Raw genomic sequence first — 17,365 nt, 5'->3', positions numbered from 1 at the left:
CTTCAACCACTCTCTTATCAAGGCTTCAAAGACTTGCTCAGAAAAGCACTGCTGATGCTGATAACCAGAGTAGCTTACTAGGAGCACATTATGCCCTGAGCTGCAATGCTATCCAAACAGTATCTTCAATTCTTTTCTGTGTGTATACTGTGTAATAGGATGGGGGGGTGGTAGAAATTATGGTAATAAGTATAAAATATATTTTCTAGAAACGCTTCCATTTCATCGAAATACAATGTGAAAACCATATCAAGCTAAATATGGAAATGTGAACATTTTATTTTTTAAAAAAAGGCTACACAGGGCCTCCCTGGTGGCGCAAGTGGTTGAGAGTCCGCCTGCCGATGCAGGGGACACGGGTTCGTGCCCCGGTCTGGGAGGATCCCATATGCCGCGGAGCGGCTGGGCCCGTGAGCCATGGCCGCTGAGCCTGTGCGTCCGGAGCCTGCGCGTCCGGAGCCTGTGCTCCGCAGCGGGGGAGGCCACGACAGTGAGAGGCCCGCATACCGCAAAAAAAAAAAAAAAAAAAAAAAAAAAAAAAAAAAAAAAAAAAAGGCTACACAAATAATTTGAAGTAATATATGAAGAAACTGCCAAAACAAACAAAAGGTCTCAGCTACAAAATTATTTACATGTTTAGGGCCTATACTAAAAAAAAAACATGGTCCCCTGGGGCCAGTATAGACATAGAGAGCAGTCTATGGCAGCACACTGGGGAAGAGGACTTCTGTAGTACTTCCCAGTACATGACATGAACCAAACAAGGAAAACCCTACAAGGTACTTCAATGTTCAGGGGTTTTAAGACCTTGGCTTTGATGATTTTTAAGGTAAGAAACAAAAACAAATCAGCTTCCAATGGGACATGACAGTGGCCTCCAGTCAGTGACCATGACCATAATGCTTTTGAACGGCCCTCCATGTGGGGGCAGAGCGATCTGAAGAGATGATAGTTTTTACAGATGCCCTGCTACCTACACCAATATAATTACTACATTATCTTATAAAGACAAACAGCAGTCTTTACACTCTTTTAAAAATATATAAAGAGTTTCCTAAAGATTTTTTTTAAAAGGTCTAGATTCATCAAAGATGAGTGAAAAATCCATTACTTTCCTAAGTACACTTCCTTACTCTATTCCTGATTAAATGCAAAAGCTGACAGTTTCTGATTCGTAGAAAGATCTAAAGGTTTTTGCTTTTTAGGCAAATTCAGATTCTCCTTCGTTTTTTCTTTCTGGTTTTCAGTTTCGTGACTATCATCGACCACACGTTTTCGTTTCTTTTCTTCAGCTCCATCACTTGCAGTTCCTCCTTTGGCCTTGGCAGCCCATGCCTTTATAAAAATATTGCAGGAGAAAAGTTTTTAGGCACCAACAAAGAAATACGAAGGACATGATTTCGTTACTTTTGCAGGCAACATTCATTTATGTAAAGCAGCATAATTAGCACTTGAATTGTTAAACTAATCATTAAAGGTTCTCGTTTTGTTTTTGTTTTTGTTTTTTTAAACAAATCTCTTATTACTTAATTGCAGGGCACGTTAAAAAGTTTACATTCTACCTCTATAATATTTCAATCTAAACTCTGCTTGTATTTAACCATATTAAGTGCAAAACACTATAACTGCAGGTACTTTTTAAAAAAGAAAACCTTTTATTTTAAGATTATTATAGATTTCCACGCAGTTGTAGGAAATAATACAGAAAGCCACTGTGTTCCCTTTACTCAGTTTCCCTCAATGGTTGCATCTTGCAAAACTGTAGTGCGCTATTACAACTAGGATATTGACATTGATAAAATCCCCTTTTTTATTTCTACTTGTTTGTGTGTGTGTGTATAATTCTATTGTAGGCTGTGTATTTACCACCACATTCAGGATATAGAACAGTAGTTCCATACGCGTGAGGATCCCACATGTTGCCCCACCCCACTCCTCTCCCGGGTCCTAACCCCTGGCAATCAGTTCTCTGTTCTTCATCCCCATCACTTTGTCATATCAGGAACGTTATATACAGTATACACTCTTTTGGGATTGGTTGCTACTCACTAAGCAAGAACCTAACAAGCTTCACTCATTTCATTTACCTCTTAAACCTCTTTTAATCTATAACAATTCCTCCTCCTCCTCCTTTATTTTCCTTCCTAGTCATTATTGTTGAAAAGGGACCATTTGACCTGTAGTATTTTTCACATTAACAGACTGGATTTAAGAAATGTTTAAGGTTTACACTAAAAACATTGATTACATTTTTAAGTATTCAAAAACACAATCACAACTTTTGCCAAGTCTCTTCCTCTTTTCCTAATAAGGTCTTATTCATTCAGATGTCATTTTATCTAATTCTTTACAATTTTTATCCTTTTATAAATACTTATAAAAAATGAGAAATACAAAGATGCTAATGAGATTCTAAAGGAGGCTAGAGGTGGTAAGACCAGTTTCTAGCTTCCTCATTTTGCAATACTTTTATTCGTAAAAACCAGCTTATCAAGGTAAGTAACTATGTCACAAGGTGCCCATGCTGCATGCAGTCATTCCTAGGGAAGGGAAGTCTGAGATCTATTGATACAACACACACAATCCTTCCCCTTGCAAAAGAAAGCTGCTCTTAGCCTTCTTTCACATGGAAGAAACTGACATGCGGAGCAATAGGTACAAGCCACCTGTCCTAATTTAAACACGAAAGGCTAGAACAGAACATCAGATTTTCCCCCACAAAGCAGTATTCTCATTTAGTATTCAATGTGTAAGTAAATAGCATTTTAAGAAATTCTGCTTACAAGGACTTTAGAGTAGTAGTCCAAAAATGTGAATTAATTTCACTTTTACTTATTAATCTTTTTTGCTTTTGATAAATAATGCACTTTTTCTTGGGGTATTCCCCTAACTTACAATATGCAGAAACTTATACAGATGTAAGCAGTACATCTGCCAAAAATTAACCATCAGCACTAAATAATAATTATTACATATCCATAGGTTCAAAGCTGACATTTTGCTTGTTGTATTTCCTTTCTACCAAGAGCTTATCAGAATGTACTCAATTTATAAAAACAGAAAAAGGCACTTTCTTTACGAATTTTTAAAACCTGCGAATTCACTAAAATCCCCATCTCAGTACAATTATCCTTACAAATGGGACCTAATGAAACTTAAAAGCTTTTGTACAGCAAAGGAAACTATAAACAAGACAAAAAGACAATCCTCAGAATGGGAGAAAATATTTGCAAATGAATCAACGGACAATCAAAGGATTAATCTCCAAAATATATAAACAGCTCATGCAACTCAATATCAAAAAAACAAACAACCCAATCAAAAAATGGGCAGAAGATCTAAATAGACATTTCTCCAAAGAAGACATACAGATGGCCAAGAGGCACATGAAAAGCTGCTCAACATCACTAATTATTAGAGAAATGCAAATCAAAACTACAATGATGTATCACCTCACACAGGTTAGAATGGGCATCATCAGAAAATCTACAAACAATAAGTGCCGGAGAGGGTGTGGAGAAAAGGGAACCCTCTTGCACTGTTGGTGGGAATGTAAACTGATACAGCTACTATGGAGAACAGTATGGAGGTTCCTTAAAAAATTAAAAATAGAATTACCATATGACCCAGCAATCCCACTACTGGGCATATACCCAGAGAAAACCATAATTCAAAAAGACACATGCACCCCAATGTTCACTGCAGCACTGTTTACAAGAGCCAGGTCATGGAAGCAACCTAAATGTCCATCAACAGAGGAATGGATAAAGAAGATGTGGTACTTATATACAACGGAATATTACTCAACCATAAAAACAAATTAAATTGGGTCATTTATAGAGACGTGGATGGACCTAGAGATTGTCATACAGAGTGAAGTAAGTCAGAAAGAGAAGAACAAATATCATATATTAACGTATATATGTGGAACCTGGAAAAATGGTACAGATGAACTGGTGTGCAAGGCAGAAATAGAGACACAAATGTAGAGAACAAACGTATGGACAGCAAGGGGGGAAAGTGAGGGCGGGGGGATGAACTGGGAGATTGGGATTGATATATATACACTAATATGTATAAAATAGATAACTAATAAGAATCTGCTGTATAGCACAGGGAACTCCACTTCGCTGTACAGTAGAAACTAACACAACATTGTAAAACAACTATACCCGCCCCCCCCCAAAAAAAACCCTGGGAATTCACTAAAGTCTCAATCTCAGTACAATTATCCTTACTTACCTTCCTTTCTTCAGTTGACAATACTCTAAATCGAACCATTCCTTCTTTTATTATGTCTGCTTCATCGGAAAAGTCAGGATTGTCAGACAAAATATTACATCTGTTTTCTTCCAGCCACATCTGGAACCCGGTCTTTGGCCTAAAATAGCAGTTATGTAAAAAAATTTTATAATTAAGACACAGTCTTAAAGTGGTTCATGATCTTTCAGGTTAGTGATTAACCATTAGCATACCTATATATAAAGTAAGAGAGACAGTTAACTACACTTTTTAATATTCATAATTACATATTACTTAAAGCTGCCTAGAGACTGCAGGAATAATGAGCTGAAAAAATCCTTTATAAGATCAATTCAAAGGGATTACTCACATTTGTATTTTCCAAGTGCAGCAAAACTCTGAACTTTCAACTCTTTTATGAATGTTGACAGGCTCAAGGCCTCCACTCCTACTTAGCCCCTCTAGCCCAATATAATCCTTCCATGTATCTTTGGTAGCCTTTCTGCATTTCCCAAACCAGCTATTTGAAATTGTCACGACTTCTCTCAAGCTCCTCACTGCTGCCCTCACAGCTGACCTGGGAGTGTGGGTCCTTTCTTGTACCATTATTATGTAAAGCATGGACACAGCATACTTGTCAGTTTCATTAGATTTCAGTTCTGACACAAACTGTCTTTAGATCACAAGTGAAGATTTAATGCAAACATTTAATATTTACTGAGCACTTTTTTTCTGTATAGCCTGATAGTATAAAAAATGTAATCTTCTTAAATAAAAATTTCACCGTTTAATATCTAAATTAAATTCAGAACAAAATAGGAAAAATAAAAACCACGGCTATCCCTTCAAATTAAATTGGTTAACATGAGATATTGGTTAAATGAGATACATAACACTAAAAATGAAATGGTGACTTTTTCAATTTAGCTGATGTATTTTAAATAAATCTAGCATGCAAGAGATCAAGAAATTTGGTAACACTGAGTTGGTGGACAAACAGGATATGGACAAATAGGAAATCTCATATTACTGGGATGTATAAAATAATACAACATCCATGCAGAACAATTTTGCAATATCTATCGAAATTACAATTGTACATTAGCTTGAACCATACAGGAATCCATCTTATAGCTATAGGTATATAATATTCATATAAAGTTATTCACTGTACTACTATTTGTACTAGCAAAAGACCAGCAACTACCTTTTGTCCACCAGTAGAGAACTAAATAAATTATGGTATAGCCATTCAATGGAAATAAAAAGATTGAAGAAACTCTTCATGTAGTAATAAGAAATCATCTGCAAAAGCTATTAAATGAAAAAAATAAGGCACAGAACAATGAGTATACTACCATTTCTGTAAAACTAAAAAAAATAGATAAATCTAAGTGTACATGCATAGGATAATTCCAGAAGGCTATATAAGAAACTTGGGCAGTGACTATTTGTGGAGGGGAAACTGGGTGGGTAGGGAAAAGATTTACTCTTCATCACACATCTTTTTCTATCTTTTGACTGTGTTTCTCCCATGTAACTATACTAACGAGTTAAAAACAAACAAATGAAAAAATGAACTAATTATAAAATATAGTGTCCCAACAAAACGTATCCACAATTTAAAACATGTATGCAGTTTATCAAAGCATACTTTAATAAGTAATATAAATAGACATTAATCAATATTTGTGGCTTCCCTAAAGTTACAAGTGTTCAGAATGCCTACTACCTGTGCCAATGTATTATTTACATGAATGAATAATAGGGCCACATAATTCTGTATTGCTACTTCTGTATGCCTTTTATTGGAATACTACATCTTGAGAACACTAAATTTCTCTATGTACCGACCTTTGGTTTTCAGTGTTTTGAGGACACATGGCTGGGGTTTCAGATGATGGATTTTTAGGCTTTTCTTCTTTTACTTCCTCAGTCCTATCAGCTTGGGAAGTTCTTTTCTGGAAAAAGGATGCTGCAGATGCCTGTAAAAACAAACATAATGAATACCGCAACAAAATCTAGTATGATTTTATATGTTATAAGCAAATTTTGAAAAATGTGGAGAAATATTTATAATTATTTAGAATTCTTACACCAACATGTGAAGTCCCAAGAGGTTCTCTGTTGAAAATAAACATGTATAAACACACACACAAAACCCCCAAAAACTGTACCTCAAATTTCATGTATTCTAGATGAATAAAATTATATGAAATGGAAATACAAATGGTAGGTCTATTTTACTGATGACAAATCTGTGATAAAATACCAAAACTGGGACAAAATCTGGGAGGCAAAATCAGAATACAGAACAAGGAAAGATTAGGGCTAGGTACTAAACCAGCTGTCGTTAAATAGGGACATACATCAGAACCATTTGGAAAATGGAAAAAAATACAGATAGATGCATGAGTCCCTGTCCTGGCTCTACATATTTTTAAAAAGTGTTTCTGATGCAAAACCAGAATTGAGAACCATTGCCCTCACTAGACAATCACTTATAAACAACTGGAGCCTCCTGTCTCATACTTGAAAGAGTGAACAAAACTAAAGTAAGACACACAGACTATGAGTTGTGTACTGCAGATGGGGGCAGGTGAAATCATACCTGCTTAGACTTTGGTTTTGGAACCAGAGGCTTTATAACTGGAGACTTTTCATAATTTGTAGCTCGATTAAGTGCAGTAGATTTCTTGGATGATTTGTTCATATTGTCTAAAATATTAGTTGAACGTACTGAATTCATTGAAATGGATGGCTCTTTGGAATTGCCTGATACCTAAAAAGCAAACTAATATTAGCATTTAATGTTTAAAGAAGAAAAAAAATGCCAAGAGATTTATTTTTCCTTTAAATTTCTGTTAAGTTTGTATTGTAGTCTCACCTTCGGAATTGAATATATTTGGTATAATCCAAATTAAGACTGATGCGCATATTCCCAAATACCACATCCCCAAGCTTTGAAAACCTTCAAAACTGTAGGTTCTCAGAAGATAAGTAGAAAACGTAACTCTTGGTCCAAGCAGGAACTAGTGCTGCTTTCATCTTTGTTTATTTTAAAATATTTACTTATTTAAATATTTTAAAATTTAATCTGTTGCAGTCTTTAATGCCTCTTAAGTCTGGGGAGGGTCATCTGGTAGTTTGGAAATATTTCTCTATATGGAAATGTATTTAAATAATAGAAAACATCACTGGAAAGAGTTTACCTTGAAGGGGTTTATTCGTCCTTGGTTGCTAGAGGTAACTGCACCTTTCATAAGAAAGAAACCCTCACTTAATAGTGGTAAAACTCAGAAGACTTATGACTTCTATAAAAATTATGGAATATTTTAATCTGTATTATATGAAAATAATGTACTTTGCAACTTTAAAACTATTAATAACTATATATGACCTCCTTCCTATTTCTAAGACAAAATAAAAGCTATTAGATGATGGGAACTATCCCAATTTGCCACTATGAGATAGACAGATACAATATGTAGAGATTATTCTTTTCTCCTGTTACCAGGGAAGAATGGTGCCTTATTTTAGCTAGTTAATAATTCCTCTACAAATGCTCTAGATCCCACCCACTCCTGCTTTTCAAGAAACTTGTGCTATCAATGGCTACACGTGTCATCTTTGATTTTTCCTTCTTTATTGGCTCAAGTTTCCCAACTTAAAGAAACAAACAAAAACCAAACACACTCTCTGCCACATCCCCTTCTCGCCCCCCACATAATTTTCTCTCACCTCCCCTAAGCAGCCAAATTTCTCAAGAGTTGTCTACACAGCTATTCCCATTTCCTCACTATTCATATGTTCCTCCATCCAATACATGGCTTCCAGCCCTACTACCCAGCAGAATCTGCTCTTGCTAAGAACTCAGTAAACCCTATGCAGCCAAAACTGGTGGGTCTTTTCCAGCCATCATCTTGTTTGACCTCTCAACAGCACTCCACATAGCGGAGTGTTCCTTTCTTCTTGATACTATCTCCCCTTTGACTTTTGAGATACTGCATTCCCTGGCTTATCTCCTTCCTCACTTTCTTTTGATGGTTCGTCCTCCTCCTCTCTAGGCCTAACCTCATTTTTCTCCTCACTTTGATCCTCCCCCAGTGCTCACTCACCCATACCCATGGCTTAAACTGCTATACTTACGTCAACAATTTTCACTTTATATCTCCATCCCAGAGATACTACTTTCCTGAGCTCCTGACCCAAACAGCCAATAGTAATTCATCGTCCTCCTATCTAAACCTATGTTTCCCTAGTGTTTCCTGACTCAGTAAATGGCACCATCATTCACTCAAGTACTCAAGCCAGAAACTAACAGTTATTCTTCACACCCTGAACTTCCATACTCTCTATATCATCTTCAGAAACACCTCTTCAATTCCTCCCATTCTTTCTATCAGCAATCACCACCACCCCAGTCTATTCAATCTCACTTGGGACTACCTCAGAAGTCTCCTTATATGCAGTTCTCCTCTTCACAGTGTGCCATACTCTGCTCCTGATTAAAACCGACAACAGCCTCCCAGCAACCTCAGAATAAAGATCAAAATCCTACCATGGCCTACATGGATCTGCACGGTTTGGCTCCTGCTCATTGCTCCAAAACCATTCAGCATCACTTTCTCTTTGCTCTCTGTGCTCTTCAAGCCTCTCTTATAGTCTTCACACATGCTGTTCCTTAAGCCCACATGCTTTTCTTCTGCTTCTGCTCCCACCCACCTTTGCCTGGCTGACTCATTCATCCTTTAGATCTCTGCTTTAAACATCCCACGTGGCGGCTTCCCTGGTGGTGCAGTGGTTAAGAATCTGCCTGCCAATGCAGGGGACACGGGTTCGAGCCCTGGTCTGGGAAGATCCCACATGCTGCAGAGCAACTAAGCCCCTATGCCACAACTACTAAGCCCGCGTGTCACATCTACTGAAGCCCGCGGGTCTAGAGCCTGTGCTCTGCAACAAGAGAAGCCACCACAATAAGAAGCCTGTGCACCACAACGAAGAGCAGCCCCCGCTCGCCGCAACTAGAGAAAGTCTGAGCACAGCAACGAAGACCCAACACAGCCATAAATAAACTTAAAAAATAAAATAGGGCTTCCCTGGTGGTGCAGTGGTTGAGAGTCCGCCTGCCGATGCATGGGACACGGGTTCGTGCCCTGGACCGGGAAGATCCCACATGCCGTGGAGTGGCTAGGCCCATGAGCCATGGCCGCTGAGCCTGCGCGTCTGGAGCCTGTGCTCCGCAACGGGAGAGGCCACAACAGTGAGAGGCCCACGTACCACAAAATAAATAAATAAATAAATAAAATAAAATAAACATTCCATGAGGCCTTCCTTGGGGTCCCAAACCATCCCCCACCACTGACTAGATTACAGCCACCTGCTGTATGCTCTTTTAATAATCTGTACACATGTAAAAGTATATTAAAATCAAACATATATATATATATATATATATATATATATATATATATACTTTTAAAAGCCAGCTGGTACTATAAGGTTTATGCAGGGATCAAACATGCATGTCTACTTGACCACTGCATTTAATAAGTATCTGTTAAATGACCACTGTTTCACAAACATTTCTGATTAAAAACAACAACAACAAAACAGGCCCTGAAGAGTAAGGTGTATTTGAGTAGATGTATCACTGTAAAGACTACTTCAAAATTTTCTCGATATTACAAAATCAAAATTTTCTTACCTGAATTAATAGCTGGCATATCAGAGGACTTTACACTTTTGAAAAATGGGTTTTCTCCTACAGAATAATTAAGATAAAACAATACAATGTAAATGGGAAGATAAAGTCATCTTCTGTAATCAACAATCAGACAGGAAAGATGTCTTGAAAAAGTATGGGTATTCAATTTCCCTCAGCCAAGTAAAAGGGGAGAAGTCATACACATGACACATCTCATCTTTAAACTGCCTTAAAAATGTTATCTTACCATGTTTATGTATTTCTGGTTTTTCTTCTATATCATCAGCTTCTCCGGTATCCTCTGAATCTTCTTCAACTTGATTTCTGAGCCTTGGCTGACTCCACTCTGTAGGAGTATTACTGTAACTAAAAGACAATGATATTATTCAATAAAGGGCTATAAAAAGACCAAGTCAATATTCAGGATGGTAAAACTCAAACACTTCTTACCCAGAATTCAACTTTTTTCTGAAATCCTCTTCTTCTTCTTCCTCTTCTTCAGCTTGGGTGGCTGCCGATTCTGCTGCTTTCTCTACAGCCAGTTCACTAAGTCTCTGGGCCAATATTAATCTCCGAGAACGAGAAGCATATTTAATGGCTAAATTCACAGCATTCTGAGTCATTAGATCAGCAAGTTCCACACAACGAAATTCCCGCTCCAGTTTACAAGAAAGCTAAAGGAAAAAAAGGGGGAAAACGTCAAATTATGTTGAGTAAAACTTTTTAAAAATAAAAGAATGATACTACTAGTAGAACTGAGAAAAGTTTTCTAGATATTGCATCCCTGATTCTAAGAGGCACATTTTTACACATTTTAACATCTCTCTCCGAAGTTGAGAAGCATCTTACAATTGATGGTGCGTCAGTTTAATTGGCAGCATTTCTTTCTGTCTTAGTGACTTAAATAAGTAACGTGACTTAAGTAAAGTGACTTAAATAAGTAAAATAATGGTGCATTTTACAATCAACAATGAAATATGAAATATCATTTCAAGTTATTGATTGCAAGGAGAGTAAGAGATTTATTTAAAAAATCAAAAATGGTTCTCCTAAATTTGTTTTCCTGCCCATTCCACCACCTGCACTCACAAAACAGGGTAGCAAATTGAAAGAAAGAATAAACTGTAAATGATTTGTTATTACTTTGCCTAGAATTGGCACACAAATGCTACTAAGTGAATGTGGGTGGGCAAATAGATTTACCCATTAGCTTTTTAAGTATGACTGTATGATCTCTAACTACCAGAAAGTTATACAACTTCCAAATTAGCAAACAACCTCCTTTCTCTTGCTCTGTTTTTTATACTTACAATATAAAATGAAAAACATTCATCTATCATGACTTTTTCTTTTGGTATGAATTTTGACGACTCAAAGTGAGGCAACTGAAGTACAATGTGAGGAAAACGAATATTTCGAAGACTACTAAAGGTCTCATAATTCACAGAAGTATTACTTTGTTACTTAGGCATGTCAAGTCTGATTCATCAGCACAGACGCTTTAGATGTTTAGATACCTGTATGTCCTTCTCAAGTTTTCCAGAATCACTTATCTGTACGCAGTACTTCTCAGTCAGGGTGGTACTCTGCCTCAGAGGACATTTGGAAATGAAAGTAGTATGGTTTTCCCAGTAATTAGGTGGAACTATGGGCATTTGCCTGGGGGCAGGAATGCTAAAGAACGAACAGGGTGCTACTAGCGCCCTGCTGAGGAACACCGCACTCCAGCGGAAAAGCTCCTCTAAGGCTAAATGGTAAATAAATCAAACATGTTTCCTTACATGCGTTGTAGGAAATAAAAAGGTTACTAGTTCATGTTGGTGTACAAATGGGACTTTGTGAATGGAACAAAACTTACTCTATAGTAAACTAATTAAATTTCTTTAATACTGAATGCAAGGCAGTGTTGCACAGAGGTGACAGTAGTGAATATCACCTTTTGGAGACAAGTTACAATAAGCTCTGTGGTCTCAGATATCACTTTTCCCTCAGAAGTTTTTTCCCTCAACTTTAAAATGGAAAGTCTGGGCCATTTACTCTCTTAGGAAATACTGAGGTGCACTATGTATCAGACACTATATCAGTGCCTGGCATACAGCAGCGAACAGGACATGGTCACTGCCCTCAAGGTGTTTACAGTCTAGTGCAAGAAGAGCACAGAAGAAATTACATTATACTCCTCCTCATAAGCCAACCTGGAATGAGGACACAAACTTATGAATCTTATGTTTCAAAAAGTTTTTTATCTCTAAAGATAAATGTACTTAAATATCCAGGGGACCAAACCTGGTCACTGGCTACAGACAAACTTTCACCTAAGAGGATAACAAAAGGCAGGCATAGGGCTTCCCTGGTGGCGCAGTGGTTGAGAGTCCGCCTGCTGATGCAGGGGACACGGGTTCGTGCCCCGGTCCGGGAGGATCCCACATGCCGCAGGGCGGCTGGGCCACAGAGCCATGGCCGCTGAGCCTGCGCGTCCGGAGCCTGTGCTCCACAATGGGAGAGGCCACAACAGTGAGTACCGCAAAAAAAAAAAAAAAAAAAAAAAAAAAAGGCAGGCATATCGAAAAGCCTGATCAAAGTTCTTAAGACTGCTCAGCCTGCAGACCTAAAAGTCTACACTCAAACTTTATTTGCTGCACATGATTAAGAGCAGGAGCTAGAGCCAGTCCTCAAACTTTATTAATAAGCATCTGAATCACCTACAGGGCCTATTAAAACACAGACCAGCCGGCAAAAACAAAAAAGGGAGGTAGCACCAGAAGAGTTTATTTCTTCCTATGATCTTAGATACAAGGCAATGTCTTAAATAGTTTATCTGCAACGTGAACTGGGAAACAGAACTTTTAAGGGAGAAAAACACCACCAGATACAACTTAGGAATTCTAGGTTGTAGAACCTGGTGCTAATTCACATACCATTAAGAAATTCGACCTAGAGAAAAAAAATTAACTTTTCATCCCCACTATACTTATTTTACTCACCGCAAGCATTTTCATTAAAAGTTCCTGTTGTTCTTTTATTGCTTGATTTTTAGTGCTCTCTTCACATTCATAACCATTTTTGGCTAAATAATCAAGGTGGTGGTGGAACGTAACTGAACGCCAGTACTGTTCCTGCAAAAATGGAAAAACTGCTTAGAGCCAACTATCAGCTGAAAACCACGCAAGTGTTCAACATTTATCATATGATACCAGTTTCTGAATAAAATATTTTCTGAAATATTCCTTTCTACAGCTTATTTTACAATTCTAATGTGATATTATGGCTTGATATTATCTTCTATCCTTAAAAAAAAAAAGGGAAATACAGTGACCCTTGAACAATGTAGCAGGTAGAGGTGCCTACCCTCTGTGTAGTTGAAAATCTGCATATAACTTATAGTCAACCCACCATATATATGCGGTTCCTCCATATCTGAGGTTCGGCATCCTCAGATTCAACCAATCTTGCATGGTGCTGTACTGTAATATTTACTACTGAAAAAACCCCATATATAAATGGACCCACACAGTTTAAACCCATGTTCTTCAAGGGTCAACTGTATATAGCATTTTAAAGTTTCCTAGCTATCATAGTTGATGCTCAGAGAACTTGATAAACTAGATTTTTATAAGCTTATTTGTTTTTTGTTTAGAATAACTAACTGCAAGATATCGAATGACTTTTGATGACGCAGGGCTAGGAGTAAGGTGAGGCAAGCCTGGTGCCTAAGGGTACAAAATTCATGAAGGCACGTCCTCTTAGGCACTTGTCCAAGCCCGAGCGTGAGCGCCTTACCCTAGTGAGGCCCTGACAGTCATACCCATTTACCTCTTCGACAAAGTCCCTGGAAGCAGCCCTCCTCCCTCACAGCTACTGCTATTTCTTTAATTATAAAGTAATGAATACTCAACACTGGTCATCAGAATAATTTTAAATGCCTGTGTCACAGGCAGGGTATTATCAAACTCAGAGTGTCAAGGTAAGATTTGTGCATACCTCCATTTGCCCTTTCTCTGTGGCAGTCTGACAGTAAGGAAGCTTAAAGGGTAATACAGCTACAGCAGGGCGTGGAAGGGTGGGAGGAAATCGAGAACCTTTGCAAGGAATACACCTGTCAGGAAAGAAACAGTCTCACCATAAAAACTTTCCAAAATATCATAAAAACTGCTACCTTATAAATTTTCCAAAAGTTAGTAACTTGGAATAATATGATTCCAATAGCTGGCTTAATAATATACAAAAGATTCCTCTTTTAAAAAAGTACTTTAGGCCTGATTAAGTATCAAAATTACCCCTCCACGTACTTCAAGAACTTCAAAAATCCCTCCTCACATCAGCTTTATTAAATTAACAATCACTAAAAGTGAAATCAGCTCTTTTCAGATTTTCCTTAGCAAAATGCCCACTTCCAAAATACAGAAATTGTGCCATAAACACTTGTCATGGGATCCATGTTATAAAACAGACTGCCCTAAGATAAAATGCTGATAAAGTATATTCACTTTCATTCATCAGTTTGGAAATACTTGGTACTGTTGGTAGAAAGTGTCATATAAGAGAAAAAGAGGGTGAAATGTCCAATAAGTGTTTATTATTAGATATTGGTGAGGGTGAAGCAGAAAATCCATTATCATTATAAAAAGGTTATACTGTATATCTGCTCTGCTAAATGAAGGGTTGCCTTTTGTGCTAATAGTTCAGTTGGCAAGGACTTTTCTGACTAGAATATGTAAGGCACTCATATATGCCCATCAGGATGAGTACTAATGCAATTTATGAATTAAAAAGTATCCATTCATCAGAGTGATTTATATATGCAGAATACTCTTTTAATGTATGTACTCCAAATTATTTATAAGAAAAACATAATTGCACACTCTAAGTACTATAGACAAATTTTCTAATTTTCATAAAGTCATTTAAAAAACATAGACCCTTGTTCAATGCTTACTAACAGTCATCCGGTAATACAGCCTTTTAACCAGGGCTTTACGTTATGCCTTTCTTGAAGGAAAATACTAAGTAGAAATTAGGCCCTCAGGTTTAAAATTTTTTTCATAAATATCTTCTAATATTATCAAATGTCCACTAGAATAGTTAAAAAATAAATAAGTGGCATTACCCAGGAATATTACATAGGCTCCCTTTCTAGTAAGATTTAAATACTCCCTTTCCTTCTTTTTGTGACAATATAATAAAAACAAACATTTTTAGAGTTCCAATATTTTTTAACATAAATCCTCATTTCTTTCTACCTCCTCCCCTTTTATGATTTCACATAAATCAGTGGTTTTCACCACATAGTATGAGGTGGCAATGTGAATACTCAGCGTTGGAAAAACCTCTTGTAGCAATTCTGTTATGCACCTATTCACAAAACCATTTTAGCCATGCAAAACGGAAGACAGAACATGTGCATTCAGAAAGGACGAGTGCAATTACATATGCATATATGTACATTAACAGAACTAGGACGTCGGGAGTAATCTTAATTGCTTTAACATTCTTTTTTCTATAAAGTGACTTAGACTCTCCCGTTTAAAAACATTTTACAGGGCTTCCCTGGTGGCACAGTGGTTGAGGGTCCGCCTGCCGATGCAGGGGAAACGGGTTCGTGCCCCGGTCCGGGAAGATCCCACCCCACATGCCGCGGAGCAGCTGGGCCCGTGAGCCATGGCCGCTGAGCCTGCGCATACGGAGCCTGTGCTCTGCAACGGGAGGGGCCCCAACAGTGAGAGGCCCGCGTACAGCAAAAAAAATTTTACAACTCTAATACTTTATTTAGTCATAGTAAGCGATTATCATAAAGAAAAATTGATGAGGATTTTACTAATAGCTTTTTTAAAGCCACATTTACATCAAAGCAGAGCACCAATTCACATTTCTTATCCTTTTCTTAGCTTTAAAGACTTGAAGTAAAAAGACCTTTTCTCTGTTGGGTATCTCTTTCATGGAAGAAGAGGAAAAAACAAACTCATTTGACTGCTAATTTGATGGGTTTTGCCTACAATGAATGAGTTTCCTGGAAACTGTGGCTAAACCATTTGGAGGATAAAATGTGAAAAAATAAACCACAGTTTACTAAGGAGACAAAATTACTTCAATTCCTTTCCAAACAAATCACAAAATTTTTCTCTTAAAGAGTTGAAAAATATCAAACTGGAGAAAACTGGGGCCAATGTCCAGAATAAGTTTCTAAGAGTTAGTGAGTTTTGCTTGTCTTCTGTGTTGCACGGGACTCTTTTCAGTGTTCGAGGGAATTTAACTCTTTTAGAGCACCGACTCAGGAGCAGATAATGATTTTACCAGCCAACTCTTCCAGGCTGCTGGCCCAATTTATCTTCATGTAGCATAGGACATGTAGTCAGTACTTTTAGCAAATGCTTGTTAAATGAACATAACTTGCAAAAAAAAGTCTGTTTTCAAGTGCATTAAATAACTCAAGAGTTTTTAAAAACCAAAGAGAATGCCTGATATGAAGTGCCTGCATAAAATATCGTTAAATAAATATGTTCTAATATCAAAAAATAGAGCAGAAGAAGGTAAAAAACTAAACTAAACTAAAGAGAAAAGGAACATTGATGTTTGTAGACTGCAAATTTCGATTGTGGCACGAAAATTAGTAAACTCTCAGTTATGTATTAACCAGTGGTGACAATAAAAAAAAATCTTCAGAGGAAACCATAAAGACAATTTCTGCTAAACTGAAGTTCATTTCAAACAGAGGTAGGAAATCAGATACGCTACACATCAGTAATTAAAGGCAGGTGTTTTGTACTGATTCAAATGAATTTTTTAAAAATCATTTTTAACAAAATATATTTCCTCACCAAAAAGAAAGCAAAAATACTGCTGAATCTGGGTTAGAAAATGTATTTTAAATGGAAAGATTATAGAAACAGATAATCATTAACCATGAAATACAAGGCTAAATGCCTTAAAGTAGTGACGGTAAGAAAACTACTGTTGTTATTAACAACTGACATTCAATGAACACTAAGGGCCAGGCACTGTTCTACGTACTACATCACTTCATCTTCACAGTAGTTCTGTGAGATGGGTACTAGCTTCATCCTGGTTTTAGAAATGAGGAAACAGAGGCACAGAGTGTCTAAATGTCATGGCCAGGGCTACACAGTGAGCATTTCAGCCAGGATACTGCAGCAGGTTCCAGTGCTGGACCATTACGAAATGCTGCCTTCCCAGAGGAGCAAGTGGTTTGCTATCTTTACCACGAACACTGAGAGCAAACGGAAGCGTGAGATTTAAATAAATATAAGAATGAATTTCTTGATAGCAAGGATAATTAAGTCTCATTAAACACAGCAGCAGGCTACTAAAGATGGTTGTACAGTTTTCTTCCCTGGGCTTTCACGGACCTCTCTATCAATAGGAAGGAAATTAATCATCCTCTACATGTGTCTAAATGTA

General features: G+C 37.3%; 1 protein-coding gene across 1 annotated transcript in view; it reads right to left on the bottom strand.

Moving 5' to 3' along the window:
- Positions 1 to 560: 560 nt before the first annotated feature.
- The window catches only part of WDHD1 (WD repeat and HMG-box DNA binding protein 1), a 59,641-nt gene continuing 42,836 nt past the window's right edge, over positions 561 to 17,365 (bottom strand). Inside the window, exons 17-26 of the mRNA XM_060096184.1 lie at positions 13,931 to 14,045; positions 12,934 to 13,065; positions 10,400 to 10,623; positions 10,197 to 10,315; positions 9,950 to 10,006; positions 7,455 to 7,498; positions 6,854 to 7,024; positions 6,097 to 6,227; positions 4,243 to 4,381; positions 561 to 1,335 (exon numbers count right to left, since the gene is read on the bottom strand). Coding sequence (XP_059952167.1) covers positions 1,135 to 1,335; positions 4,243 to 4,381; positions 6,097 to 6,227; positions 6,854 to 7,024; positions 7,455 to 7,498; positions 9,950 to 10,006; positions 10,197 to 10,315; positions 10,400 to 10,623; positions 12,934 to 13,065; positions 13,931 to 14,045 — 1,333 coding nt within the window. The 3' untranslated portion in view covers positions 561 to 1,134. The remainder of the gene's footprint in view (positions 1,336 to 4,242; positions 4,382 to 6,096; positions 6,228 to 6,853; positions 7,025 to 7,454; positions 7,499 to 9,949; positions 10,007 to 10,196; positions 10,316 to 10,399; positions 10,624 to 12,933; positions 13,066 to 13,930; positions 14,046 to 17,365) is intronic.

The sequence above is a fragment of the Mesoplodon densirostris genome, chromosome 4, assembly GCF_025265405.1.
Source record: "Mesoplodon densirostris isolate mMesDen1 chromosome 4, mMesDen1 primary haplotype, whole genome shotgun sequence".
NCBI lineage: Eukaryota > Metazoa > Chordata > Mammalia > Artiodactyla > Ziphiidae > Mesoplodon > Mesoplodon densirostris.
This window is presented reverse-complemented; position numbering and strand designations above follow the sequence as displayed.